At 42.0% G+C, this 27,516-nt stretch overlaps 3 protein-coding genes across 9 annotated transcripts in view; 2 read left to right on the forward strand and 1 right to left on the reverse strand.

Annotated features, from left to right (window-relative positions):
• Positions 1–61: 61 nt before the first annotated feature.
• On the reverse strand, positions 62–6,034 carry GDE1 (glycerophosphodiester phosphodiesterase 1). 2 transcript variants are annotated; one of them, XM_033074398.2, is made up of 6 exons: positions 5,732–6,034; positions 4,281–4,456; positions 3,057–3,162; positions 2,256–2,348; positions 1,454–1,665; positions 62–1,044 (listed from the first exon to the last, which is right to left on the reverse strand). In XM_033074398.2, the coding sequence occupies exons 1-6, from the start codon at positions 5,984–5,986 to the stop codon at positions 897–899; spliced, it is 990 nt and encodes a 329-aa protein (XP_032930289.1). In that variant the 5' UTR covers positions 5,987–6,034; the 3' UTR covers positions 62–896. The 2 variants fall into 2 exon arrangements, with proteins under 2 accessions (XP_032930289.1, XP_032930290.1); XM_033074399.2 differs by having other exon boundaries at positions 4,281–4,452; positions 5,732–5,761.
• An 817-nt stretch (positions 6,035–6,851) lies between these two features.
• On the forward strand, positions 6,852–25,467 carry CCP110 (centriolar coiled-coil protein 110). 6 transcript variants are annotated; one of them, XM_033074178.2, is made up of 15 exons: positions 6,852–7,027; positions 9,698–9,851; positions 10,821–10,949; positions 11,909–13,553; positions 14,205–14,329; positions 14,469–14,652; positions 15,319–15,455; positions 15,777–15,893; positions 16,151–16,252; positions 16,524–16,640; positions 16,844–16,923; positions 17,441–17,503; positions 18,417–18,476; positions 19,038–19,120; positions 23,175–25,467. In XM_033074178.2, exons 2-15 carry the CDS (start codon positions 9,708–9,710, stop codon positions 23,225–23,227), a joined length of 3,039 nt encoding a protein of 1,012 aa, XP_032930069.1. In that variant the 5' UTR covers positions 6,852–7,027; positions 9,698–9,707; the 3' UTR covers positions 23,228–25,467. The 6 variants fall into 6 exon arrangements, with proteins under 6 accessions (XP_032930069.1, XP_032930071.1, XP_032930070.1 ...); XM_033074180.2 differs by lacking the exon at positions 6,852–7,027 and adding an exon at positions 8,405–8,480; XM_033074179.2 differs by lacking the exon at positions 6,852–7,027 and adding an exon at positions 8,825–8,877 and having other exon boundaries at positions 9,694–9,851.
• A 165-nt stretch (positions 25,468–25,632) lies between these two features.
• VPS35L (VPS35 endosomal protein sorting factor like) overlaps positions 25,633–27,516 on the forward strand; it is a 46,129-nt gene continuing 44,245 nt past the window's right edge. The window contains exon 1 of the mRNA XM_033073756.1: positions 25,633–25,707. Coding sequence (XP_032929647.1) covers positions 25,691–25,707 — 17 coding nt within the window. The 5' untranslated portion in view covers positions 25,633–25,690. The remainder of the gene's footprint in view (positions 25,708–27,516) is intronic.

Consider the following 27,516-nt stretch of genomic DNA (forward strand, 5'->3'; position numbering starts at 1 on the left):
GCACTAATTTTGACATTTTACATCAATGCCCTTCTGCACATTGATCAAGAACACCTCCCCATGAGTTCTCAGAGACTTTTTATTGTAACTGCAGATTCTTTGGAGTTCAAGTTAAATCTGGATTACAGTTTCCATATCCCTCTGAGTACCCTCCAATCATGCAACCAAAGGCAAACTAAAGAGGCAATTCAGCTCCATTTGTTCTACTGCTTACCAGCATGCAATATATAGCTTTCTCTTAAATATAAATACATTCATGTGCTGTGTCATTTCTTCATTAGAAGAAACAATTTCCTATCCTCCCTTGGTTCTCTTAAAAGGTCTGGAAGATAAGAAGCTACTCAAGTTTTATTTGTTAATTCTCACAACCTTCACATCACTCATGGAAAGTTGGCTTATTCTTCCTCATTAGGATTCAGCACAGCCATCTTTCTATGCAGGGCAGGGAAATAAACTCATCTTCTATTTTGGCACCATTATACCATTATTTCCAGTTTCTGTTTTAAGGTGCTATAAATCAACTTCAAATTAGTACACACTTGTAGAACATGTTAAAATTACAATGTCAAGTTATGATTTGAAATTTTGACACCAAAATTGCTGACATAAATTTAGAACCAAAATTTAAACAAAACCAAGGAATAGCCAGAGAATTATAAAGCCACCTGCATAGACAAGGTATGACCCAAGGAGGTTGTCAAATCTGATTCTTTCACATTACAGTAATTTCCTCAGACTGTGCGTGGCTGCAGCAGAGGGTTCCTGCATTTGAGATGTGAGCACAGGCAGAAGCCAACTGCTCTGTGTTTCCCAGAGCTCTCCTCAGCATGCACTGGCACTGCTGGATGCCCCCTTGGCTGCAGAGCTGCCCCTGGAGGGCAGTGGGGTGGGCTGGCTCAGTAGTGAGGGTCACAGTCCTCCACCAGGCTGTCGGTGATGTAGCTGCAGTCAAGGACACTTTCGTAGTAGTTTTTCTCTGCAAACGTGTTCACTGTCCAGGCAACCACTCGAATTCCTCTGGAAGACCAGTGCCTCACATAGTCCCTGCAAACAACAGAGACACCCTCAGAGGAGCCTGACACTACACAGTTAGAGCAGACAGTGCTGAGGCTACAGCTGAGTCTTGGTCTTACATCAGCATCACATCAAGGAACAACAGTGTGTCACCTTCTGCAACATCATCTGTTTGTGTTTTCTTATTGTAAACAGACAAAAGCAACAAACACATTTTCTCGTTGAGATTGAACAGAATTAAACCTCTAACATAGGTAAAAAAATCAGATTAAAAAGATAGAGGCTTAAAATCATAAAACAGTGCAGAGTAAAGAAATTATCAAGACACCTTACTCAACAGTAAACAGAACATTTTGATAAGCACATACTGTGTTAACTCCACCTTATATACCAACAGAAGAGAGCATCTCCTGATATATGAGCAAACTTTAACACTTACTGAGAAACAAAGTTTTTCTGTATGAGGAAAGCTGAAACCCCACACAATCGCCACAAGAAACTGTGCAGGCTCCAGTCCAGAATGACATCCATCACCATGTACAAGAAATGCTTCCAGAAGGAACTGAATCGGGGTGTCCCATCTCCCAGGTGACTCAGCTGCCAGGGCCTGTGTGTCAGTGCTGTCACTACATTTCTGTCAGCTTGTCTCATCTGGAGGACCAAGGAGAAAATACTGTAATTCATCTAAATACAATTATTAAATACAACTTTTGAGAGATTAGATACAAAGTCCCTGCTTGCATTTACAACTCTGCCAGAATCCTTCTGCCCTTCCCCTCCAGATCCTTTTTTAACTCTTTTAGAATGATGTTTATGATAAATGATAGGGGATTTTTTCTTCATATCACACTGAATAAGCACCAGCTCTTATGTTAAAGAAATTACATAGTAATGTATATAGTGAAAAAAAAAAAGTTAGTAGACTTGGCAATAAGAATGGAGGAAGAGTTTTAGGAGTACTCTAGAATAAGAGGTTTATTTAGCAGGTACCTGGCCAGACACCAACTAGAATAGCAAGGCACATTTGTCTGCACTGCTTTCAGAAGGGAGGGAATTGCTGTAGATCCCTATTTGCATCTAATGAGTAGAGCAATCTAATAAGATTATGCATTATGCTTCATTTATTTTTAAAAGCCTTAGGAATTTGAACAGCCCAAAAGTAACCTGGGACTGGGAGTTTAATACCATGCTGAAATTCCCAGACAAGACTAAAAAAATAAAAAACTTTTAGGAAACATCACCTTATAAACAACATCTGGCATGAAAGAACAGACTATGCTGCTGTTATACAGCTGTGGAAATTCTTGGTAGAGTTTTTTCAGGGCATCAACTGCCTGCAATTAGAGACACACAGAAATGTTATACATACAGTCATATTTAATTTACACTGCAAAGTCATTTTAGAACAATCTTAGAAACACTCCCCTGTTGTGTTTCAAGATTGAAATAGAAAGGGAGAAGAAGAAAAGTAGCATCTTGTTTATAGCATTAACACAGAAATGACATTTTGGTTTCTGGCAAAAGAATTTCTGTTCATTAGTCTATTTACAACAATGACTAGGATTCTCAGTGTGTGAAATATCCTTAAATATGTTGTGGATATAATTTTTTTAGTACTACTTAGGCTTTAGCTCAAGAGGAAAATTATTTATTCCTATATTTTGCTAGGGTAAAGAAAAAATTAATTTATATAAAATGGTAATGATGGATCATTTGCATCTGCCTTCAGTAATGCCAATTATAGATCCCTGGCTGGAGGCTGAAGATGAGGTTCTGGCTCCCCTCAGCACAGCACAGCACAGCAGGGAATTCCCTTTACTCTGTTTCACAGCAGTGCTGTGAGCTGAGAGCAACACTTGCACAAGCCTTGTGCCAATTTTAAGATGCAGCTTCCCGGGACAGCTTTGGGTGACATGAGCAGCAGACCTGGGCTCATGTTAAAGAAGGGACTGCACCACAAGGACCAGTTTGAGAGAGCACAACAGCAGGTCAGAAACCCAGAGAAGGGCTGAGGGGAGGTGACATGCTGCAGTGAGCAGTACCTGGTTTGCATGGCCTTTGACATCAAAGTAGATTGTGAGATTGTGCTGCATAGACTCCACCACAGCTTCTTTCAGAGTTGGTACCTTTTCATCTGGGAATTGGCTCCTGTAGAAATAGAGAACTCACTGGAATGCAGTCAACACATGTGCACATACATGGGCCTGCATATTGCCAACACAGGGCTCATTCAAACACAGCTTGCTGCTGCACTGCTACTGGAGGTGGGATCCAGTGCTCACTGGCCCCGTGTCCCACCCCAAACACCAACCCCAGTTCTTCACCTCCTTCCCCAGCTCCCACAAACAAGCCTTCAGTCCCAATCACTGCCTTCCTCCTGCTCCTACTGCACTCCCCAGCCCTGAGCCAGAAATGCAGGTCCTGGCAGAACAGGCAAGACAAGCTGAGGATTCAGCAGAAGCAGCTTCAGCCATCAATAAATCATTCCTGAAGAGGTCACAGTTCATTCATTCCTGCCACTGAACAGCAGCTGCTCAGCAGTCACTGCCTGTGGAAATTCCCACAGTGTGGCCCAGGTGATCAGCTCTCCAGTGGGACAATCAAGACAGTCCTGTCACACCCACAGGTGGCATGTCTGCAGCTCTGAAATTCCCTAATGCACTGTCTCAGGAGCACACATTATCAGTTCTTCCTCTGAAATGGACTCACTTATGACACTGCAGAAGTTGCATTGTTATCAAATTCTAAGTAATGCATAAAAATATTTTCCCCTTCGTACCCCTAAGAATGACCTAATCAGCCACTAGGATCACAGTGAGACACCCAAAATCTGTACAGCTCCTCTCCAGTATAAACCTGATGTGTGGAATCCCCAAAACACAATCGGTCGAGAAATACATGTGAATAAAATTAATCTTAGAAGTAATTCCTCTAGCCAATTCTGACATATCATAAAGATCCCAGCACCTTTAGTGTCCTGCAGAAAATTTAGGACAAGCTTATGTAGAGATTGACCTGTTTCACATTAGATGGATTTTATCCTTGAAAGCCAGTTTATCTTGACTCTGTTTCACTGTTCCTAATGTACTGATGTGTAAGGAGATATAGTCTCATATGCCTCTAAAATCAAATAAGTAGCATATAGGACTAAGTTTTAAATCTAAAAATTTTTCATCAAAATAGATTGATAGATCAAATCAGTAATTTTGTCCATCAAGAATGACTTTTCCAGTGTTGAAAGCGTAATTTCAGAATAGTTCATTTACCGTAGCCTGTGTTTTGCAGATGGATTAAGCTTCCTGATTTCCTCAAAAGTCAGGTCCTGCAGTCTCCCAGCCCCATCAGTTGTCCTTTCAACTGTGTCATCATGCATGAGAATGGGGACACCATCTGCACTGAATTCAAGATCCAGCTCCACACCCGTTGCTCCATTCTTGGCTGCCTTAAAAAAATTTTAAAAATCACATATACAACAGAATTAACAGTTTTATAGATTTGACACAGGTACAGCTCTAATTAGCTTGTGTTTTGGCAAAAAAAAAAAAAAAGAATGTACTTTTCAGTAGTCTTCATCTGCAGAACAAAGTCCAAGTCATTGTTAGAAAATTTATAGATCAACTGAACCATCTAATCTATTTTACAGCTGAAACCATGATTCTGCCTCAGTCTCGGGATAGGAACTGTTGCAGGATAAAAATGCAGAAAAGAATCCTGCTGTCTCCTTCTGATGTAATAATCCTGAAGTCCTTAAGTTATGTTATTTTCTAAAAGACAAGAGAAGCAAATGCCTCCAGTTCACATAACCTACACTGTAACACTTAGACAACACTGTTTAGCATGTGTGTACCAAGCAGTAGATGGATGCTGACAAATCCCTGCTCCTCTCTGAGGAACGGCCTTAGCAGAGAGCAAGAAGCAGCCAGGCTGCCTTAAACATTTCATACGCCCTCTTCCTGCCCTGGATCTTTCCCAAGAACTCTCCAGAAAAACACTTGAATGAAGTGCTAACACCACCAATTGCTCTGAAGGACAAATGCCCTCCTGGGAAAATGGACAATACACCAGAAAGACAAAACCCGGGTATGCACTAGAGGTTACCTACAGTGTCGGCTACCTAAAGATTGTGCAGCTTCAGAATTTATCAGGACTAAGAGCTCTGTCTCATGTAAAGGTAAGAGATCCTCAGAACAGGAACGTCTCGACCTCAAAGAAACAAGACATTCCAGACACCGATAGTCACTGTTTGTAATGATTCTCAGAAAGAGACTGTGAAGCCTGGCTGTGCCTGAACGCTTGGCAGATGAGGCAGCAGTAAGTCACGGCAGGGCTGCACACAGTGAAGTTCTGGTACCAGATTTCCCCCCAGCTGTGGGCTCTCATCACCGATCTTCAAGATTTAAAAAAACAAACAACCTGTTACCGAGCTGCTGTCCGCTCTCTGTGTGCTGTTGCTACATCTACAAAATACTTCACTATGGCTGCACTCTGAAATAGCCATCAGCACCAAGGCTATAACAGCTCCAGCAATATTCAGATCTGATCTGAAGTTCCCTTTGGACTGAAGGATCAACCACTCCCACATCTTCCAGCAGCTCTCGGAAGAACAGCCGCAGTTACTCACGGCAGGAGGGCTCGGTGCTGGAAGGGCGGATTATCAGAACCCCGCAGCCCCCAGGCCGAGCGTGTGCCCGCAGCCCCGGGGCTGTGCTGTGCTGACCTGTCGGATGGCCGCCAGCGTGTTCTCGGGCGCGTCGTGCGCGCCGCCGCGGTGCGCGATGCGGGCGGCGGCGCCGCGGGGCCGCAGGACGCGCTGCGCGCTCTGGGGCGCCGCGGGCTCCAGGGTCAGGAGGTGCAGCGCCAGGTACAGCCCGGCCGGCAGCAGGCAGGCCAGCGCCGGGCTGCGGCTCAGCGCCAGCGCCAGCGCCATCAGCGCCGTCAGGGAGCTCAGCAGGCTCTCGCAGTGGCACAGCATGTCGGGGCCGCGGTCAGAGCCAGGACCGGGGTCGGGGTCGGGGCCGGGGGCAGAGCCGGAGCCGGGCCGGAACCGCGGCCGCCGCCTCTCCTCAGGCCGAGGGGCCGGCGGTGCCCCAGCCAGCCAATCAGCAGCCGGCTCTCCGCCGCAGCAGCCAATCAGCGCCCGCAGCGTGCGCACCCCGCCCCCCGGCCGCGCTGAGGGCGGGGCCGGGCCCTGAGCAACCCTCAGGTAACGCCGGGAGGGGCCCTGAGGGAAACGGGGAGTGTTCCGAACTGAGAGAAATGGGGTGTTCCCGATAGAACATAGGACACTGAGGGAAACGGGGGATGTTCCCGGTAGAACACGGAACACTGAGGGAAACGGGGGATGTGCTCGAACTGAGGGAAACGGGGTGTTCCGATAGAACATGGGGCCCTGAGGGAAACGGGGTGTTCCGATAGAACATGGGGCCCTGAGGGAAACGGGGAGTGTTCTGAACTGAGGGGAAACGGGATGTTCCCGATAGAGCATGGGGTACTGAGGAAAATGGGATATTCCCTATAGAACATGGGACACTGAGGGAAACGGCGGATGTTCCTGATAGAGCATGGGACACTGAGAGAAATGGGATTTCCCTATAGAACATGGGACACTGACAGAAATGGGATGTTCCCCATAGAACATGGGATACTGAGGGAAACGGGATATTCCCGATAGAACATGGAACACTGAGGGAAATGGGATATTCCCTATAGAACATGGGACACTGACAGAAATGGGATGTTCCCGATAGAACATGGGGTACTGTTATAAGTGCATGACATATTGTTGGCTTTTTGCAAATATTGGGATAAATGCTATATGTATAATGTTACAATAGCTTTTCTGTATGAATATAGTTTTTTTTCTTTTCTTCTAATAGCAAAAGTTAGCCATAAGTTTTTTAGAGATAGCATGCTCAATCTACCAGCCCATGAACGCGTGATGGGGCCCTGCAGCTGACACAACTATCAACACTCACCGGCTGCAAAGGGCCAGGACCACCACCCAGAGTAAAAGGTGAGAAGAAGAAGATTAAAACCACAAGCCAGAAACACTCATGCTCTAAAAAAGTAAACCCAAGGAGTAGCCATGCTACACACTTCCCAAAAAAAGTTTGACTATGCATGAAAAACTATGAATATGCAACAAGTTGATGTATTGTAAAACGTATTTAAAGAAGCGTTCCCAAAGCAGCAGTGTGCTCTTGGACCCGGCCGTTTTAACCCTTTGCTTTATGTTTGTCTCCTATTGTCTTTTTATTAAACCTTTGAAATTTTACCAGAACAATAAAATGTATTTTTCACAGATAGTGAGGGAAACAGGGGATGTTCCTGATAGAACATGGGACACTGAGGGAAACAGAGGCTGTTCCTGATAGAACATGGGGTATTGAAGGAAACAGGGGGATGTTCCCAATAGAGCATGAGGTACTGAAGGAAATAGGGGTTCTTCCTGTTAAAAAATGCAGCACTGAGGGAAAGAAGAGCTGTTCCTGACAGCACATGGTGCAGATAAAAGTAAAGGGTTCTGATGGCAGGGCAGGTAGCGCTGTCCAGGGAGTCCCAGAACACCCGTGTGTCTGGAGAGCGTTGAGGGCTTTCCGCGGCTATTAGCCAGCTGGCTGATTAGAAACATAGCATCCATAGTGAACATTTTCCAAGTAATTGCTGTTTGTTGTATATATACATTACATATTGTATGTTTGATGTAGCTGGCTGTGCAGCCGTGCCTGCCCACAGGCCGGACAGGGACCGTGGCTCTGGCACTGACACCTGTGTGACCCACGGGGTCCAGAGGGATGGACAGCAAGGACGAACACCGCCGGTCAAGTGAGGGTTGGAAAAACTGGGCATGTTTAGTCTGGAAGTGGAATTGCAAAGCTGAGGAACCAGCAGTTTGTGTTAACCTAAGTGGGGGTTTGACCCTCCTTTTGGTGTCTGTATCACACAGTGTTCTAGCTGGTTCTGAACATCTCAGATACTCTGTCAGTGGTTTTGTGTTTCTGCCAGGTGTAGCTGAAGAAAAATCAGAGATATATATGCAGATGCACAACAAATAATGGACTGTCTAATTAAATGTCTAGCATATTTAAAAAATATTTTGATAAACAATAACATTTGTTACGATTAAAGATGAAGATTTAAAAAAAACAAACCCTCAATGGTTGTTGTGGAGGTAACAGATGATGAAGTTGTTTTTTGAAACAAGAACGACAGCTTTAACAGCTCTAAATACTGGGAATTAGATGCTTCCATATATTTAAATTAATTATACCTGGGCCAAGTGCTGGCAAACAAGTGTGGATTTTCCTTCCACCTGAGCTGCCTGACAGGTGAGTGTTGCCGCTGCTGGACTGGCTGGGCCGGCAGCAGCTCCTCCCGGAGGGAGGGAGGGATAGGGTGTCTGTGTCTGCTGCTGCCCTCACGGGTGCTGTCCTTGTGGATGCTGTCCTCACCCAGCACGGGAACAGGTGCGCGTGTTTATCTTTCCTATCGCAGCGTGCTCGCTGAAACTGATACCTGCGGCGGCACATCTGTGCTCCCGGGTACACCAGGACTGCACAGCCGTGCGCTGTGCAATGGGATGGAGCAGAACAGAGCACACCCGTGATCAGGAGAGCTGTGGGTGGAAATGGCCGGAAATGGAGCACCGGGATGGCGCTCCGTGCCCTCTCGTGTGGCTGAGCCTTTGCTGGGCGCTGGCCGAGGCAGGGCAGAGCTGTCCCGCGGTGTGAGCAGTCCCGGAGCCAGGCCCGCCGGGGGTGTCCGTAGCGCGGGGAGCGGGGCGGGGCGGGGCGAGCGGCGCGGGGCGCGCTGGGCCCGGAGCGCGGCGGGGCCCGGAGCGTTGGGGCAGCCGGGGAGCCCCGCGCCCGTACCGGGGCGTTGGACGGGCACGGGCCCGGCCCGGGGGGAGCACCGGGGCCCGGGGAGGGGCGGTACATCGGCCCCGGCCTGGGGCGGGCTCGGTGCCCCGGAGCGGGCGGGCAGAAATCGGCCGGAGCGGCGGCGAGGGAACAAAGCGTTGTCAGGCCTGGCCAGGCGGTGCGGTGGGGACCGGCTGTGACGGGTATTTGAGATATTTGGATGCTTTTAGGGAGACAAGGCTGCAATTTTGGTTTTTTAAAATTTATTTTTAATTTATTTTTTGGTGGTGTAAGTGTTGGTGTCTGTCATACAGGGATGCATTGAGACGGAAGCTCACGGGAGCGTGACACAAATTCCTCTCAGCCGCCTAAACATGTAAAGGCTTTTTGTTGTTTATTTATTTTTTTTTTAAATCCAATTGCTCTGCAATTTTGTTTGGACTGGCTTTTTTTTTTTTCTTTTTTTTCTTTCTTTCTTTTTTTTTTTGACAGTTGATATGATCTGTCTCGTGGAAGATCTCAAAGGTTTAGTCTGATGGAAATTATCTATAGCAGGTGCAATTTTGTAAATCCTGATTATCTCAATGCTTGCTTTCTTCTCTGTGTATTTGTGATTATCATTTTTGCTCATATATGCAGATTCTCCTTTTGTAGGGGATTATAAAGAAGGGTTTTGCATGCTTTGTTAATGATAGGGAGAAACTTAATTCAGTTTTGTAATGTAGAATTTACTTCCCAAAATACAGTGACACAGAATTCGTGGTCTTGTTTTCCCTTCAGGGTTTTGGAAGCACATGAGAGAATAATGTTATTGTTCTTTGCAGCTTAGATAACATGAAGATGGAGGACTATGAAATATTTTGTAGGAAGCATCTTTCCAGAATCCAAGAGGCAATAAAAGCAGAAACCTCTTTGACTGTTCAGAACAAAAATGTGTCTCTCATTCAGTTCTATGGAGTCCCTGTGCTTTCCCCTCTGGTAAGGCCTTTTTTACCCCTTTTCCTCCCTGGTGTGCTAACTGTGCTATTGGCACTGGCTTTGATGTGCACATGTAATGATTCTACCCAAGGTCTCTGTGTGAGCTGTCACTGACCTGCTGCTTGGTGTGTTCTAGGCATTGCTAGCCTTAATTTTACAAAGTAAGGGGTGATTTTTTTTTCAAATACTTTTTTCCCCACCACCCTGACTGCATTTCCTTTAATTTTTTAGAAGTTATCTTCCTAAAGGGAGTACAAATGTTGATAGTTTTAGATAATGTTACTGCTGGGCTTCATGTAAAATCATATTGACATTTCAAATATTGAACATGTGAATTAATTTAATGATGTAAAAAATGCGAATAAGAAATAGTGAGGTGGTTAAAAAAACTTTTAAGGAAATTTTTTTTGCATGTGTTTGCATCTTCCTCTAATGTGTTCCAGAGGCTCATCAATTATGTTAAGTCATTCTGTGCTAATGCAAACAGAGCTAAGCTGAAGATTGTTGGTAGCTCCTGCAATACTGCAGCTGACTTCCTTGTTTCAGTCATGGGAAGAAATGGGAAAGAGTCTCTAACAATGTCCAAAAATCATGATACAGATATAAATTGTGGATATATTGTCTTATTCTTCATTTACAAATGCATGGATAGTGTAAGGGTTTTTAGAAAAAAAGTCTGAATCCTGTGTCAGATCGATATGGTAGCATGTAATGTTCATGGAAAATGTTATAAATGGTGTTTTAAATTCATGTTCATTGGCGTGTGTGCCAAGAATGCATTTTGTACAACTGCCCTTAAAATATTGGTTGAGAAGAAGCTGGCATTTAACATGTGCACAAAATCTCAGGTGATTTCTGTTCTCCTAGTTGTTTTATTCTGTTGTTTTTCTTTTTCATTTATTTCTGTAATTCTGTATTGAAATTTGCATTTAGTGATGTAACCCATGTTTCTTACGCTCTGTTTTACAGCTTACTCTTGAAAAGAAAAAGGAAATACAGCAGTATAAGGAGAAAGCATTGGAACTAGAGACCAGGAAACGGAAGTCCCAGAAAAAAACTTTATTGAATCGTGTTCAGGAGATTGTAGAAAATGTCCAGGTAGTGTTAGTCCAAAGCTGCCTCATAGATTTACAAAAAATTACTGCTTATAGACATTCAGAGAAAGTGTAGGGGTTTAAGTATTCTCCAAGATAAACATGAAATGAATAGCAGGTAACTCTTCCGAGCCAGCATTTGCAATATTTCATGTTCTGTGTCCTGAGAATTGATTATTTACTGATACTTATTGTAGTGCATGGGACTTGCTTTTCACGGCTTCTTTTGCTGTATGCAAAAGACAGAGCTCACTGCTTCTTTTGTAAGAGTGTTGAAACAACTAAGTTGTTAAAAGAAGTGAACAACTCCCCTGTGTTACAACTGCTTTATTTGCAAGTTAATAGCTAAATCATAAAATAATCTATATTCAACCTAATGATTATAGAATTAAAATTACCTTCACAACAACTTGAAATTCTGTTGTGTGCTTTAAAATTTTACTGGAATTCTTTTTCTTTTGCTGCTTCAGTGATGAATTTAGTACAGGTTTTAATTCAAAAGACTACTAAACAGATTTAATCAAGGAGTTATTGTAAGTCTTTGGAACAGCTGTAATACAGCCTTTAGATTAAACTGTTGCTTAAACAGTTAATACTGAGTTCGTTGAGTTACCAAGGTGGCAAATAACACTTCGTAGTTTGCATTGTTTGCTGAGTGTGTGTGGCAACAGTCAGCTGGCTTGGGGCTTGGCCAGCAGACCAGGAAAGTATGTTCAACACAAAAATAATCTGAATTTGTTATTTTTTTTTCCAAATGTGTCCTTTTAATAACTGAGACACAGGACATAGGATAACTGTAGCATGAAAATCCTTTTAAACAAATGCTGGCTAGAAGTAACACATAATTCTCACTTAAATAAAGTTGTTTTTTAAAAATTTTTCTAAGTTCAAGTGAAGTTTGCAGGAATCTGAGATTCTGAGATTTCATTGAAAATCTGTCTTTTAAAAAAATTTAATTTGCAGATGAAGAAAGGACCTAGCATGAGTGATGTGAACACATCGGAGGCTGAGAGTTCGTGCCCTGATTTGGATTCAAAGGCTTTGACTGACTTCACAGCTCTGTCAGATATCAATTCAGCATATTTTGAAAGACACAGTTCCTTGGACCTGGAAAAGACACCAGAACTTAGACCTTTAGGTACTGCAGGACAAATGACATCAAGTGTGACAGAAGTAGTTAAAGCAGCAGAAGGAAAGGTTTCTTCAAAGGCACGCGAGAGTCGCTTCTCGGAGGCCGTGCCGTGCCCGAGGGCTGCGTCTCCTGACAAGGTGTGTAACAAGCTCCCATCTCAGGCTCTGCAGAAGCAGGAGGGACGAGTGGGGTCACCATCAGATGAGGATGTCCAGGATCCGTGTGTAATGAGTCTTCAGAACCTGATCAAGAAGTCCAGGGAGTACATAGAGAGAGAGCAAAGCAAACGCACCTCCAAAAGCAATTCGAAGAGGAGTACGAGTGAAAGTCATTCGGATAAAGAAAATGATGGTGTTAAAACAACTGACTCTGTGAAAGAGAGGGCAAAGTTTACAGGCAGAAGCTGCTCTGGTCAGACACTTGATAAACCCAGTCTTAATAAATCAAATACCCTTCTGCAAGGCGCCTCTGTTCATACAAATAACACGAGTATATCCACTTTATCCAGTTTTTCTAAAGTAGACATACCTATGAGAGTTGGAACTCCCCCTTTGGTGGATTCAGATTCAGATGAGGAATTGAAAAAGAATTCCATGTCTGAGCATGACAGTAGCATTGTCAGGAACCTCCCAGGCTCTTATGCCAAATTGCCAAGCCCAGAGCCAAGCATGAGCCCAAAAATGCACCGACGGCGCCCAAGACCTTTATCCATGGGACACATCATTATAAACAACCCTGTGAATGCTTATGAGTTAAGTCCTAAAGGCAAGGGTAGAGCAATGGATTTAATCATGCAAGATATTGCAGATAAAAACAACGTGTCTGAATCGGTGCCAAAGTTCATGGTGGACTTCAGCACAGTTTGCCCTGGCAGAGTTCCTGGTGTCAGCAGGAGTTCCTCAGGCCCTTGTGATGGGCTGGGGGGTGGCAAAGCAAACCGCCATTCCTTCGGGCTCTTTGAGAGCAGAGGAACTGTGTCAGCTACCGTGGAAGGACAGGTGGTGATGGACCATAGCAGGGGGCCATACAAAGTAGAGAGCAGTACTAGCATGGCACCTCCAAAAGGGAATGAGCCCTTTGCCATCAGTCAGTCTGCAGTGACACAGAAGATCTTGGCTGGGAATGAAATGAAACCAGCTACTTTGCCAGAAAACACTAAATGTAATTCTCCAATGGAGCTCAATAAATCTTACGATGTGGAAAATCCATCTCCACTACTAATGCAGAGCAAGAATATGCGACAGCAAATGGATAACACTCCAAATGTTTCCTCAGCAAATGAGCAGTTCCCAGAAAATTTTGAAAAGGTGAAACGTAGACTTGATTTGGACACTGACAACTGTCAAAAAGAAAACAGTTCCTGTGTTGTAGGAGTTGGAATGGAAGAACAAGAGAAGCAGTGGTTGCAAGAGCAGAAATATCCTGTGGGATCAGTTTACATTACCAAGAATGCAGTCCTTGAAAATATGGCAAAAGGTAAAAGATTTCCTGTGCTTGAGGGTTACTTCTCAGTTTATAAATCTTTAAAAAACCCCCCAGTAATCATTAGTCATTGGTGTTTCTTTTCAGAAGCCTCATTTCTCTAATTTAATTCAACTTCACAATTACTGATTTCCCATTTCAATCTAGAAGTTGGAATTTAGTTTTACTAAGAAAATTGTCTTATGCCATGAGGTCTAAATAAGACTACTGAAAGAAAAAATAGCCCACATAAAAAAAAAAGCATGTAAGTATTTTTGTCAAATTCAAGACTCTGTTACTTTTGCATGTGTCTCTACTAAATAAGGCTGAAGTGACATAAATAATGTTAATTCACTCCAGCAGGTGTAACAATTCTTAGAGCTATATCTTCCATGTCCCTATTTTAATATAGGCTTTTGGTGTTACTCTTGTTCCATTCACAAGTTTAGTTCACAAATACGAGCATGCAAATATTTTGAAGGACTAGTAAATGATGGAGTTCTGTGCAATACATAATGGGAACTTGGTATCAAGGAAACCTGATATCAAAGAGATCTTTTTTACTTTTTACTGATAATGCAAATCACCTCTGATAAAGGATGGATGTCTCTGGCAAAGATCATTAGACGATATTTAATACTTGATTTTTGTTATGTATTTTCTCAGAAGATATTTTAAAAACTAAAATGCTGGCATTTGAAGAAATGAGAAAGAGACTTGAAGAACAGCATGCCCAACAACTGTCAATTCTGATAGCTGAACAAGAGAGAGAACAGGAGAAATTGCAGAAGGTAAGGTCAACAAGAAAAATTCTAAGCAAAGGTTTTGTGCTGTATGGGAGTTTGTCAGGAAGCAGTTGGGCTTGAATGTATATTCTGTTGCTTTGCAGAGTTAGAAAAATAGTCTCATGGTTGAATCTTCCTTTTGTAGGAACTGGAAGAGCAGGAGAGAAAGTTGAAAGGAAAGAAGGTTACTACAACGGAAATAGAAATTTCCAAAGTGAATATTAACAGTAGGATGGAGTTGGAGTGGAGGAAAAAAAGTGACAGTGGCTTGCTGGAAAGTGTGCAGTCTCAGCTGGAGACAGTCCATAACACAAACTCCACCAGCATTGGTAAAACTGGGAGGGAGGAATACAGATGAAGTGTTGTGATATAATTTGTTGTACAGTGCCTGACCGGAGCAGCTGCCCCGCTGTGTGGATAAGTGCAGAGTTCTGCCCTAGGGCTGCTCAGGGTACACTGAGGGATGCTACCCTCAGCATCTGTGAAACAAAGTCTGTTGCATCTTTGTGTCACTGGCATTTAGCACAGGTTCAGCCATCCTTGAGCTGTTCCATGTACTGCATTTGTTATGTAACTGTTTTAGGGCACATCCAAGGAAAACAAGCTAAGAATAACCTCCTTTGATCAAGGATGAGGATGTGCATTTGCATCATGTCCCAGAAGGATTATCCTTGTGCCATGTAGCTGCACAGCACTGGGCCAGGTGGTCACATTTGTGTAGAAGGTTTTGAGGGGCTCTGCCAAGGGTTCCTAAGTGCAAAACTACAGCTGATGGAAAACCTCTGACGTGTTCTAGAACATTGTGAAGTGTTTTGTTCTGTCTTCTGTTTAGCAAATTCTGCATGGAAATCAATCAGAAACATTCAGCTTGCTTCTTGCCTATAACTGACCTTGTAGACAAAGCTGTGACCCCCGAGCTGAGTGCATCCACAGACACAGGCATTGCTTCATTGGCAGAAGTGTGTGTTGAGCTGTGTGTTCTGCTTTCTGTGCAGGTTTTGCTCATACAACACCCAGCACCTTTTCTTCAACAAGTGAAACTTCATTCTATCTCTGGGGACCATCAGGTAGTGGAGTTATAAAAACCTCAGTATGCAGGCCAAGTAATAGGATCAAAACTAGGTGGACTCAGGTAAGGAAAAAAAAAAAGATTTTATCTTAAAAGGCTTTCATGTTTTTATAAGGCACTGTAACAGAAAATTTTAGTATCCGTTCCTGTGTCAAATTTGATTACATAAGAGAACTGTGTAGGTTATTTTTCTTATTCATATATGCAAAATAATCAAATAGCAATATATTGCTTCTGCCAAATTATGCTGGGTACTTTGAGCCCAGCCAAAGCATTATCAACAGGTTTTGTCTTACTTGAAAACTTACGTCACTTGATGGATGTTATTTGATAAAAAATTCATAATTCTTGGTTTTTTATAAAAAGTTTTGAATTTTTTTTAAGGTTTTCAGTCCAGAGATACAAATGAAGTTTGACAAGATCACTGCAGTGGCAAAGGGATTTCTCACTCGTAGACTCCTGCAGACAGAAAAACTGAAACATCTTAAGCAAACTGTAAAAGTAAGATCAGCTTTTTTGTAATAGGCAACTTCTCCTGTTTGTTTCTGTTCCTGCCTTCCATTGACAGATGAAATCCTGCATTTTCTCCTTTCAGAAGATTTTGGGGCTGCACATGAACATGTTTGAGAGTTGCATTGCTAAGTGTCCTAAGCTCCAAGTCAAACAAAGAATCGGTTTGCTGCGTGTACTGTCTGTAATGATTGCTTTGTATGAAGGGTTACACCTGCTGCTTACTCTTATTTTCCCATCTTTCCCAGGATACTCTGGAGTTCATAAGAAATTTTCAGTCTGAAGCCCCACTGAAAAGAGGAACTGTGTCAGCACAAGATGCATCCCTTCATGAAAGAGTAATGGCTCAGGTGATACAATTTAAACCTTTTTTTTGTCTTTCCTAGCTATTCTGCTTTTGTAACATAAATACATAAAACACTGAGAGTGGCTTTGTTTAGAGTAAAACGTTTAAAGAAGATTCCAGTTTTTGCTTGACACAAAATTACTTGCTTTCATAAAATGGTTTTCATAATTATGAAGTGTTTTATTTAGATTGAAAGCAAAAAGAGTTTGATGTTCAAAACCATGGGCATGTAAGCTTGAGTGAATATTTTATTAACATTTAGTGATTCTTTCCAGCTGCGAGCTGCTCTGTATGACATCCATGACATCTTTTTCACAATGGAGCCATCAGAGAGAATGAATATTCTGCGTCACGATCGTGAAGTTCGTAAAGAGAAGATGCTCAGGCAAATGGTGTGTTATATTTGTTATATTCCAGGGAGTGTAAATGTTTCAGGACTTTAAGTACTGAGTAATTTTGCATTTAAGAGATTCTTCCTCATCCTGTACAATGTTTCTTAAATCTAAATTTTTAATTATGGTTTTGTAGGTAACTTCTGTATCCTCTTTTTTTTTTTTTTTTTTTTTTTTTTTTTTTTTTTTTTTTTTTTGTTTAGGATAAAGTAAAGAGCCCAAGAGAGCGAGTCACACTTTCAACAGCTACGCAGAAATCTCTGGACAGGAAAAAATACATGAAGTATGTACAGCTCTCCCTTGGGTGGGGAGGGTTGATGAAAGGAGTTCCAGAGAAGGAGTAGGAGACATAGGAAATAGTGAGGAGAAATTTATGGAATAACAGTTTCTTTGCAAACATCTCTGCTAGGAAGAATGAGTAAAAAGCTGTAGAGGTGTGTGGTGTCTTGGTAATTGTATTTCTCTCTTACTTCTAAGAGGGTATTTAGTTTATGGTTGATGTTACAAACTGTAAAAAGTGCCCCAAGTGATTTTATCTATCTAAAGTGCTTAGCAGTAGAGACATTTGATAGAGTATCTCTGGCAAAGTTTTTCTGGAGAATGGTAGCAGACGTTACCTTGCAACAGGGTGGGCAGTTGTTACACTTGCTCCTGAGTAAAGAAGTGGTATCTGTGGGACTGCTCTGGCAGTGTTACGTGTAGGTGTAGTTCCTATTGAAGGCTTTCTCTGAGTGTTTCTGTTCAAGACTTGGATGATGATTTGCTAATTGAAATATGTTTCAATACTTTTGTTTCTCTAGGGCTACAGAAATGGGAATACCAAGTAAAAAAATTATTATAAAACAAAAAACTCCTGAAAACCGGTGGGTGATGGTTACTTGAATTAAAATGCTTTTAAGAAACTGTTACAGTGATGGATTCTGTGATCTGTACTGTTGGTTTGCCATTGATCAGCTCAATTCCTGTTACTATTGTCATGAAAATTAATGAAATCTAATTTACCATGGCCCGAGGAAGGGGTTTATTAGCTCATTGTAGGTTAGGAAAGACATGTTTTCCTCAGAGTGAATTTTATCTTCAGAAGTTATTTATTTATGGCTTTAAGTCTTGGTGCTCAGGTTAAGGTTTTTCTCTGAGATGCATTACTAAGCTTCAGTTTGGCACTACTAATATCCTTCCCTAATATCCTTTACTTTGCAGTGGAATTATTGATAATGTTTTTCTTTAGGAAGCTGTCAGAAAAGAAATGGCTTTCTGTTGTGAGGAAAATTTTGTTGCTTGACTCTGTGATTGTTTGCTCAGATCACAGAAGTTACAGTGCTCAGTACATGTTGTTCAGGCAGACAACAGCTGCTCTCTCATGAGGCCTGTCTGCACATTTATCTCCTATTAAAAGTCAGATACCTGGTATCCCTTAAAACCAAATTTTATCCAATGTTTACCAAAAGCTTTGAAGACTTGCTGTCTACTCGTACAGCTCAGCCTTCAAGGACTACTGTAAGCAATTCAGCCCTTTTTCCTGTATGTTCTCATCAATGACTGGGAGCCCAAGGCATTGCTGAGGGACATCTGTGTGTGCCTTTTTCTTTCTTTGTTTTAAATAGTGGAGGCAGTAATCCTATTCTGGAATTTTAATTCCAGCCACTTTGCCTGCATGTCATTTGCATTGCAAAACCTGTTAGCCTTTCTGAATTTGTTAATGCATAATTTGGCATTTCTTGAGAGACTTTTGTTTTTAAAGGGAAAAAGCACTAATAAAAGTTTGTGTTTTAACAGCATACTTCAACCAAACCAAGGACAGAATGCCCCAGTTCATAGACTGCTCTGCAGACAAGGGTAAGAGCACAGCATGTTTCTAGCCTGAAGATGAAACTAAATGCAAAGTGCAAGAACAGTGATTGATGAATAATATTTACACATAACAGTACAACTTTTGTTCAGAATAAAAATAATTACTTCTCTCAGTATTTTGAGAGAGTGATGAAGCTTTATTTTTCCTTATACTGTAGGAAAATATTTATTGCTGTCATCTTCTTTGTATTGTCTTCATTTACACTGTTCCAACATTTCTATTTGTAACATTCATTCCAAGCTTTGTGTCCCCTTAATGAAATAAGTATATTTTTATATGTAGACTGTAATACCATGGTATCTAAACTAAATCAGTTTCTTGAATAGAATTTTTCAATCTGTTTGTGGGGACATGTTCTCCTGTTAAATATATCTATGTAAACCATAATAATATCAGTAGGAACTGTGCAGGTGCTCAGGAAGAGGCTCTGTGGGACATTGTAAAGATGTTTTCATGCCAAACACATTTTGATAGCGTCTGTATTTTTGTATACAGCCTTTCAGTTTTGTTGCAAGTGACTCATTAACTCTTTTATATTTAATTAGAACCCCTAAGACCACAGTGAATGGGGTTGAGCAAAATAGAAGGAAGGCCTCAGGGAGCAGAGTGTCTTACAAGGCTGTTCCAGGTGTGTAGAAAACTGGTGCTTGGATCCTATAGTAAATAAGTTACTAGTATCTAGAAAAAATAAATTGGCAATATATTGTTTTCCCTCCCTTGTGCACCTGCTTTGCTATGCCTTAAGTCTAACCTATCTCTTTAAACAAACCTGTGCTGGTAACTGAACCATCCACTTCCAAATTCTATAAACACAGTATATAGAATGTGCTGCACAGCTCATTTGCTTTCACTCACCAGATGCCCAGCCATAAAAAAGATTCACTGGAACTGTTGAGAAATTGATAGTAGTCAAAATAGACTTGGATTAGAATTTTCATGTCATTTGGTTCTTAGTTCTGTACACACATCTTCAGCAATGGAGCGTATTGAAAGGACAGGAAGGACAGTTTCAGACTCCTCAGAGGATGTTCACTCATCACACACTCCTAAAATTATATGTATCTATATATTCCTCTAGCATCTTACAGCATGTTTGAGTCTTAAGGAGCTAAGTTTGAAAGTGGAGTATTTCTGTGCTACCACACAGAGATTACTGATGGGTTACCTTTTATAGAAAAGGTTTGATAGTAGCGCTGAACCTCTAATAAATCACTTTGAATGGTCTTACACAATTTATATTTTTGAAATTAGATTTTAAATTTCTTAAGGGATAAACCTAGATTTATCAAAGGTAAAGTGGTTGATAGGTTTTAAAACTATTTAAGATCTGAATTACACTTTGTTCTTGAAGAAGAGTTGCACAAGTCAAGTATAAAAATCGGGAATTTTGGGGCTTAATAAAGGAAATGTGTGATGTAGTAGGATTTCAGCTGTGTTCCATAATGTTTTAAATAATCTGTATGTATTAAGGATCAAAACTTTCCTGTAAGGAAAATGCTTATTTATTGCTGCCCCTGAGCAGTGCTGGCGGGGAGTATCTGTGGGTTTGAATACAGTGTGTTTTACACTGTTTAAATGGGATGTTTCCCACATGCTGCTTTGTGAAGTCAAAAGAAGTGGCCACAGAAGGATGTATGGTGAGGCAGTATGTATAAACATAGGTAGCACTGCAGTATCTGAGGGAGAAATAAAAGACAGGTGATGAGATCACAACCACAGTGTGTTCATTTCTTTTTCTGTTGTTAGTTCTCCTGGCAGTGCTGTCATCACCAAAGTGGAGCATGGCAGTTGTTTGGTAGGACTCAGTGACACTACAGAAAAATTAGCAAAGATAATAAGTAATCTTGCTGAAATATAAAGCAGAAAATAAAGTAAATAATATAATTTTAGCAATCAGAGGTAGCTATTAAGGCAAGCGTTCACCAGCAAGTTTGCTGCTGACTTGTAAATGAGTGTGCTGAAGAACAGGAGCAGCAAAACAATCAAAACCTCTCCCAGTATTACAGAGGTTGTAAAAGAGCAGTAGTGTTAGGGTGGTGTCAGGGTCAGGTTTGGCACTGGTTTGTGGTTTGGATGCCATCCCCAAAATCATGTAATTCACACTGAGCTCATAATGAGCCACGGTGGTGTTTACATTGTGTCTGGCACCAGACATCCAATTAAGCATTCAGCACTCCTCTGTGTTGGCAGTGTATGCTGCTCTGCTAAGGACATCCCTGGGTTTATTTTAGTAATAATTACCAAAGTTGTGACAGGTCATACTGTCAATGAAAAAAATCCTTTGGGATAGATCTCCAAACTTCTGTTTGCCTTGTTGCTGTTTGACAAATATCTGGAAAGTCACTGAATGCCTCTGCAGTGGCCTTCTTGGAACTTCAGGCAGATGTGGCTAACCAGTTGTATGCTAGATAGCTCTGGTTGCTCATGTAGAGCTTGGACATCACATTGTTCCTGTGGTGCAATACCAACACTTCTGTGTGCTCCTTCAGAGACAGGTTAGGCTTCTTGTACTAAATGAATAGAAATGCATTATTACATGGGATGAATGAAACAATCTGCATAATTTTGCAATAATGAAAAAACTTAATTTGAATATATTTAAATAGAATATTTTTCCTTTGTATATGGATGAAATGTGAACAGTGGGAAGTCTGGCAATGTGTTAAATAGGGTGTTGATGTAATTTCTTGTCTTCATTAATTCATGACTGCAAATTAAATTGTGCTTATTAAAGGGGCAAAAAGGGAAGGAGGGCTAGTAAGATAGTTATTATAAATACATTCAACTTTGCTATGAGAAAATCCCTCAGAAGAAAATTATAACATACTTCTCCAACTTGTTTTCTTTTGTTCTTCCGATTGTTGTTTTAAATTCTATCTGCAAAGTGCTTTGTAGCTTTATTACCACTCAGACCAATTGTTGTCTTTTTCTGGCAAGAAGACATTTTGTTCAGGAATCAAGTGTCAATCCTAAACTTGGTTGGTGTTTAGTCCTTCAGTCCAAAGTTCTGTGCTTAAGAGAAAAGTACAGACTCATAAATAATTTTCTCAAAAACTTCAATTAGTATAAATCAGACGGAGATGTTCCGTCAGTTGTCTGCAAGTGGGACCAGGCAGGGCATTTAATAGGATCTGGTTGTGTTAGACAGAAGGTGGTTGAGATCAGGTTGCTCCTACAACAGACCTGTTAATCTCCTCTTCCTGTGGAAAAGAAATAAAGGGCAGGAGGCACACAGAGTATCTGAGTGGTGGCAGCTTTTGGCCAAGCCAGGGGCACAGCTGGCCCATGTGAGATGGTGGGGGCTGTGGAGTGGCTTTCAGGCTAGCACTTCAGGAAGCCTCAGACCTGCTGTGTGTGAGTAGCAGGTCTGTCCTTTGTCCCAGGAGAGAGGCCTCAAGTGATTGTCCCTTGCCACTGGAAAAGGATGGTGATCATTGTTTTTAGAACTGTCACTATTTTTATTCAAATTTGCCTTCTGCAGTTCCTTAGTCTGGATTGCTGTGGGAGTTTTGTACTCATATGCTATTACTGTAATCTCCTATTACTTGTGTGAGATTTTTGTGTAACTTGGAGGACACTTGAGGTGAGTTAGGGGTAGTGTTAATCACTGAAAAAGCACCGTGTCTGTCAGCCTGGCTGTCTGTCCTAGGAGATGGCAGGTGATGTGAAGAGCACAGCACAGGGGAGGGCTGGACCAGTGGCAATTCCTGTTGTGTAGTGATAGCCTGTTGAGATGTGAGGGCTCTGGGCATTCCCAAAGCTGCTTTGGACTGTGCTGATCATAGCCCTTGGACACCTGTAAGTAACCACAGTAACCAAAGAGCCTAAAAAGGGCTGGCACTTCTTTGTCACATTCATTTACTGCCTGGTAGTCATTTCTCTTCCATGGCTGTCTTCCATTCTCACTGCTCTGCTCCCTCTGATATGATTTTCACTGCTTTATGTAAATGTTTGCTCACACTGCTGCACTTTCTTGGTAATTGCTTGAAACTAAGGAATGCTGAGTTGTGCTACTTCTTAGCAGCCTGCAGTGCTGGAAGATATTTGTGTCGTGCATAGTATAATATGGATTTTTAAATATATGTATGTATATACTTGTTCCCTCTGGAAAGACTTACTTGTTTGTTTATTTATTATTTTTTTACTTAAGCATCCTTCCTTTTATAAGGGTTCTGCCTGATGATTTTCATACTGCACTTCTAATTCTGGTTGTCTTATTGACATATGGGAGCATACATCTGTCTCTTTTTAATTAATCTGACAGAAGAAAAGTTCTTCGGTATTCAACTTGTGTAATATTTTTAAATTGATAATTTGTTTAAAAATAATAGATGGCATAGTTAAACTTACCAGCCATTTAATCTATCTGGGTTATGCACCAGTTCTTTTAAAAATTTGTAAATTGTGGTTGTAGTTGTTCTAGAGTAGCAGAAACGAAGATAGAATAGTTATCAAATAAGGCAATACTATAAAATGTCATTACTTTTAAATCCATAGGTAGTTTTCATAAGGCTTTTGGGGTATAGCATTATGAAAACTGTCATTTTAAAAGTAGTCACTGATTGCACAATACTGCTTTAAAATAATTGCCCTAATATTTTTCAGCTGTTTTTGTTGGATAATCCTGTTTCAAAAATTGTTACTATTAATTGTAATATAGTAATTTTTCTACTTATTTTTAGGAGCATATGCAGGAAGAACCCAAAGAAAGAAGCCAAATGTTGTGACAATTTAAGAAGACAACATTCACTGGGATAAAATGGCTGTGTTTTAATGATGGCATTCTCAGCACTGATTTTTAATATTGCATCTTCTTTACATATACATATATTTAGGCATTATAAACCTTCTTTGTCATTTTCAGATGACACATTAACACAATCATATTGAAGTTGCTTTGAAGCTCTAATGCATGTGGGAAAACTGCATGTTAGAACTTGTGTACAGACTAGTGTTAATGTATAAAAGATTCATAATCTTGTTTATTTAAAGACTACCACAGGGCAACATGAAGGTAATTTGTGACTTTTTCACACTTTCTAATTCTAGTGTCTGACACATGCTTTTTGCATTACTTAAATTGCAATTTCTGTGTCTGAGTGCCACCATAAGTAAGTCATGAGTATGTATTCAGTTTCATACCATGAAGTTAAAGAAGCTAAATGTGAGAAAGACCCCCAAACTTAATTTAAACAAAGGTGAGCCTTCAAGTCAGTGGATTTGTCAGGAGCTGTTTTGAATGTACTTTCTGTAGGAATGAGATTAGCTCAATTTCCGTACTAAAGGCCTTTTTTTACCAAATGTTTTGCATTTCTGCTGAGCTGAACAGACGTGGCCCAGATTCAGTGCTGGGCTGATGGACATGCTTACACTGACCAAACCAAAAATGTGCATTTAGATGTGTGGTAGATCAAACCACTCTACTGAAAGACCCCCTGAGTTTTTATTGCCCTGCTGTCTACTGCATTTTTTTAATGGAAACAACATCTGTCCAGTATGGAGATGTGTATGGTCTACAGAAACTTCAGAAGGTAAGATTTTAACTGTTTTACCATTTGAGACTTAGTTATTTCAGTCTGTAATAGTCATTCAGATACGTTACATTTAATTGATGACACTTGCAGGTTTTCTGAGCAGTTTATCTTCTGCTGTGATCTAACAGGCCTTTGTACTGAAGTCATGATTTCTGCAGGTGGGGAAGACCTACCAAATCCCAACACTTTCATTTTTAGGAATATTTAACATTAAAAGATCACGGTCATATTTTACCTTAGTCTTCCAACATGGATATTACCCATCAACTTGAGGAGAGCATAATTCTCCTTCTTTTAATGAACTTGAGACATAAATTAACAAAGTTCTAGAGAGAAAAGCCTGGCTCTATAATCTTTGCAGATTGCAGATTTGCATAATGACTGCCAGAATGTAAATTAGTTTATATTTTGTTATTTCCCCAGTGTCAGTACAATACAACACACTAAATTTTGGAGTCTTTGTAATGTGTTGACATGAATGTAAGAGAAAAAAATTCTAATTGAAAATTTCATTGAGGTAAATAGCATGAAAGAGGAACATTAGTAATGGGATGAGGACAGTACAGGGGCAGTGATGAGTGGATTTTACTGTGGCACCAGCGTGTGGCTTTTATCCACCACCAAGTCTGTGCTCTGCAGCTCGTGATGCTGTTCAGAACAGCTGTGTTATACCAGGCACTGAGTTACAAATTGCATGCTTGGAAAATGGCACAAACCGCTGCCCAAGCAGCTTGAAGAATGACACTGCTTGGTTTGTTGGAAATCTGGGGCCAGGGGCCCTGTGGTGTAAACAGAAGAGTTTACACAGTGGAAGACCTGCCTCCCTCACACAAATACTGTGGTGCTGTAAAGTCTCACTTGTAATACACAAAATGTCGAGGCAAGTTTCGTGCTCACCTGGTGGGCACCAAAGCTGTGTTTTACTTCCCAGCTTTCCTTTGGAGGGGAAAACATCTCATGAGGGGAGGAATTTACAGTGACAAGGGTCACCTGTGTAAAAGATGACAAAAGGTGCTGTTGATACGCAGCACTAATGATTGATGTTTTTAATGGATGTGTTATGTGCTGTATTTATTATTAGCATAGGCAATATGTTGATGCACAGATAGGTTTAGTGTGTTAGTAGAAATGAATGTTTCCCTTCTCTTAGGGTTTCACATCTAAACCTCTTGTTCTTCAAGCATGTTTCCAGTGTGTAATAAAGCATTATAGCACAAGGTTTTTTTTTTTTTTTTAAACTTTCATGAGGCCTTTCTCTTGATAAGTGCCAGAATTTGGTTTTGTACTTGCTGTTTTGTATTTATACATATTTATCTTTTTATTTTGTGTGGAATTGTGATATCATTACAAAAGCCTATTTATTTTTGTACTTTGTTTCATTTTCACCAGTCTCGCTTTTTACTTAAAGCATTCTGCACAATAAAGTGTAAATCTTTACCGAGCAGTGCGTTTCTGTACGGTTCGCGGAGCCTCGCCCGCCGCCCGCCCTCAGGCCCTTCCCGCCCGTTTCCCGCCCGTTTCCCGCCCGTTTCCCGCCCGTTTCCCGCCCGTTTCCCGCCCGTTTCCCGCCCGTTTCCCGCCCGCCCTCAGGCGTTTCCCGCTCGGGGGGCGGGGCTGCGTTGGAGGGCGCGGCCGGCGCGCGCTGTCATGTGACGGGGCGCAAGATGGCGGCGTTCCCCTGGTGAGGCGCCGGGAGCCGCCGTTCCCCGCGGAGGGGCGGGCGGGCTCTGGGGGGCTGCGGGTCCCCGCGGCTAGGTCAGGACTGCCGTCATGCTCGGCGAACCTCGCAGCCGGGGGGATAAGGCGGGGGCGGCCACGGATGTGCCAGAGGGGAAAGTGCGCGGCCTCTCCGCCCGCGGGGCTCGGGGCAATTCGGCCTGGGGGGGCCGGGCCGGTTCCGCTGCCGTGGGGCTGCGGCCCGGTGCTGCTGTCGGAGAGGCCCGAGGGTGCAGCTCACATTCGTGACTGCCCGGCGTTACACTGAACTGCGCGCTGCCGGGCAGGCGGCACGCCTCTGCTGAGGGACGGAGCCGCGGCTGGGAGCTCGGTGGGAGCTGGCCCCCATCATTGCCCCTAAGATCAGCAGGAGCTCCCAGCGTGGTGTCACGGAGCGTGGTGTGTCCTGCTCGGAGTGTGGTGTCACGGACACTGCTGGGAGCGCAGCCCGGAGCGCTCCGCCCCGTCCCCGGGCGGGGTCTCTGCGGGCCCGCTGTCCCGCCTGGGCTCACCCCCTGGAGGTGCAGCTGCCGTGCTGTGTTCGCTGTCTCTAGCACGATGTAGCCTCTATTAGTTGTCTTTCACAGGCTCTTTGGAAGTAGGCAGGGGCCACAGACAGAGGCAGAGTCAGCTTCTAGCAACGTGCATTTTCGTGTGCATCTGAGGAAGCTGCATTGTGTAGGACATAGAATTAGTCCAGCGTTTGGTACAGAAAGGATAAAAGATTCACTCTTTCTGGAGCAGACAAAAGCAGTAGCAAAACAGAGTAAATCAGAGCAGCAGAGATGCTGAAAGTTGATTTTTGCGTAGTACAGCAACGAGGTAACAACCTAATAAATAGATCTAGTAAGTGACCATGGGGAAATAACCAGACCTTTACCACGTAAGGTATTTCCATCGTGCTGTTCTCTAATATGGAAGATATTCCATATGCTGTGGGGCTTAGAAGAACCCTAGCTATTTTTAAGCAGTATTAATGCTAAAAAGTTGTTTTGCAGATTTATTATCTGCATATGAAGATAAAAATAGCACCTGTTGGTGCTGAAGAGTTTTATTAACCTAATGTTCAAATTAAGAAAATTTTAAAAATTTAAACAAATATGTTAAAGTAGGAAAAAGTATATAAAATTATTTAAAGCATAGAGCTACAATGTATTTTTATAATAGCTGTGCATAAATATGTACAGAAATTGTTCTGTTTTTAATACTCAGATAATGATAGGTACAGTCACTATGGGATGTACCTCATTCTTCCATTTGATATGCCTGGCTCCTTTGTGCTCCCTGTGAGCTCCTTGAAGTGCTTGCTTTGGATAAACACTGGCTCTGGGAGGGTGCTGTGTGCTGAAAGCAGTCCCAGGAAAAAAGATGTTTTGCCAGGAGGAGAGAAAATGGTTGGTAGGCTGGAAGGTGCTGAAGGTGCAGAGTGGTGGCAATTGCAGTGCTGCTCATGTGTGGAAAAGATTGAAGCCCACTGTTAAAAGAGCCTGAAGCAGGAACCCCAGCCTGGCCAGAGTCTTATTTTTATTTCCTCTCAAAAGTTGGCTGCACTGCTGTGGCCTAGAAAGGAATGCTTAATCTCCTTTCCCTGGAGAGTAAGCAGAACATAATGCCAGAGCAAACTTGATCTTGTCTTCTGTATTAGCTCTGTTACAAACTGTCCTACACTTGAATAGCCACATTGTAAAAATGTACTTTTACAAGAATTTTTTGCAGGGTTTGCAGCTCTTGTTCACTCCTGTGTGCTTACACTAATTGGAGTGCAGTTGATTCT

The sequence above is a fragment of the Catharus ustulatus genome, chromosome 16, assembly GCF_009819885.2.
Source record: "Catharus ustulatus isolate bCatUst1 chromosome 16, bCatUst1.pri.v2, whole genome shotgun sequence".
Lineage (NCBI taxonomy): Eukaryota > Metazoa > Chordata > Aves > Passeriformes > Turdidae > Catharus > Catharus ustulatus.

Coding starts and splice junctions, on each gene's coding strand:
- GDE1 (XM_033074398.2), bottom strand. CDS start 5,986: ATGCTGTGCCACTGCGAGAGCCTGCTGAGCTCCCTGACGGCGCTGATG. Junction 3,163..4,280: donor TCTGCAAAACACAGGCTACG/GTAAATGAACTA, acceptor CTATTTCTACAG/GAGCCAATTCCCAGATGAAA. Junction 1,666..2,255: donor TGCCAGATGTTGTTTATAAG/GTGATGTTTCCT, acceptor TTGGTCCTCCAG/ATGAGACAAGCTGACAGAAA.
- CCP110 (XM_033074178.2), top strand. CDS start 9,708: ATGAAGATGGAGGACTATGAAATATTTTGTAGGAAGCATCTTTCCAGA. Junction 15,456..15,776: donor TCAAAACTAGGTGGACTCAG/GTAAGGAAAAAA, acceptor ATTTTTTTTAAG/GTTTTCAGTCCAGAGATACA. Junction 16,641..16,843: donor AGAAGATGCTCAGGCAAATG/GTGTGTTATATT, acceptor TTTTTTGTTTAG/GATAAAGTAAAGAGCCCAAG.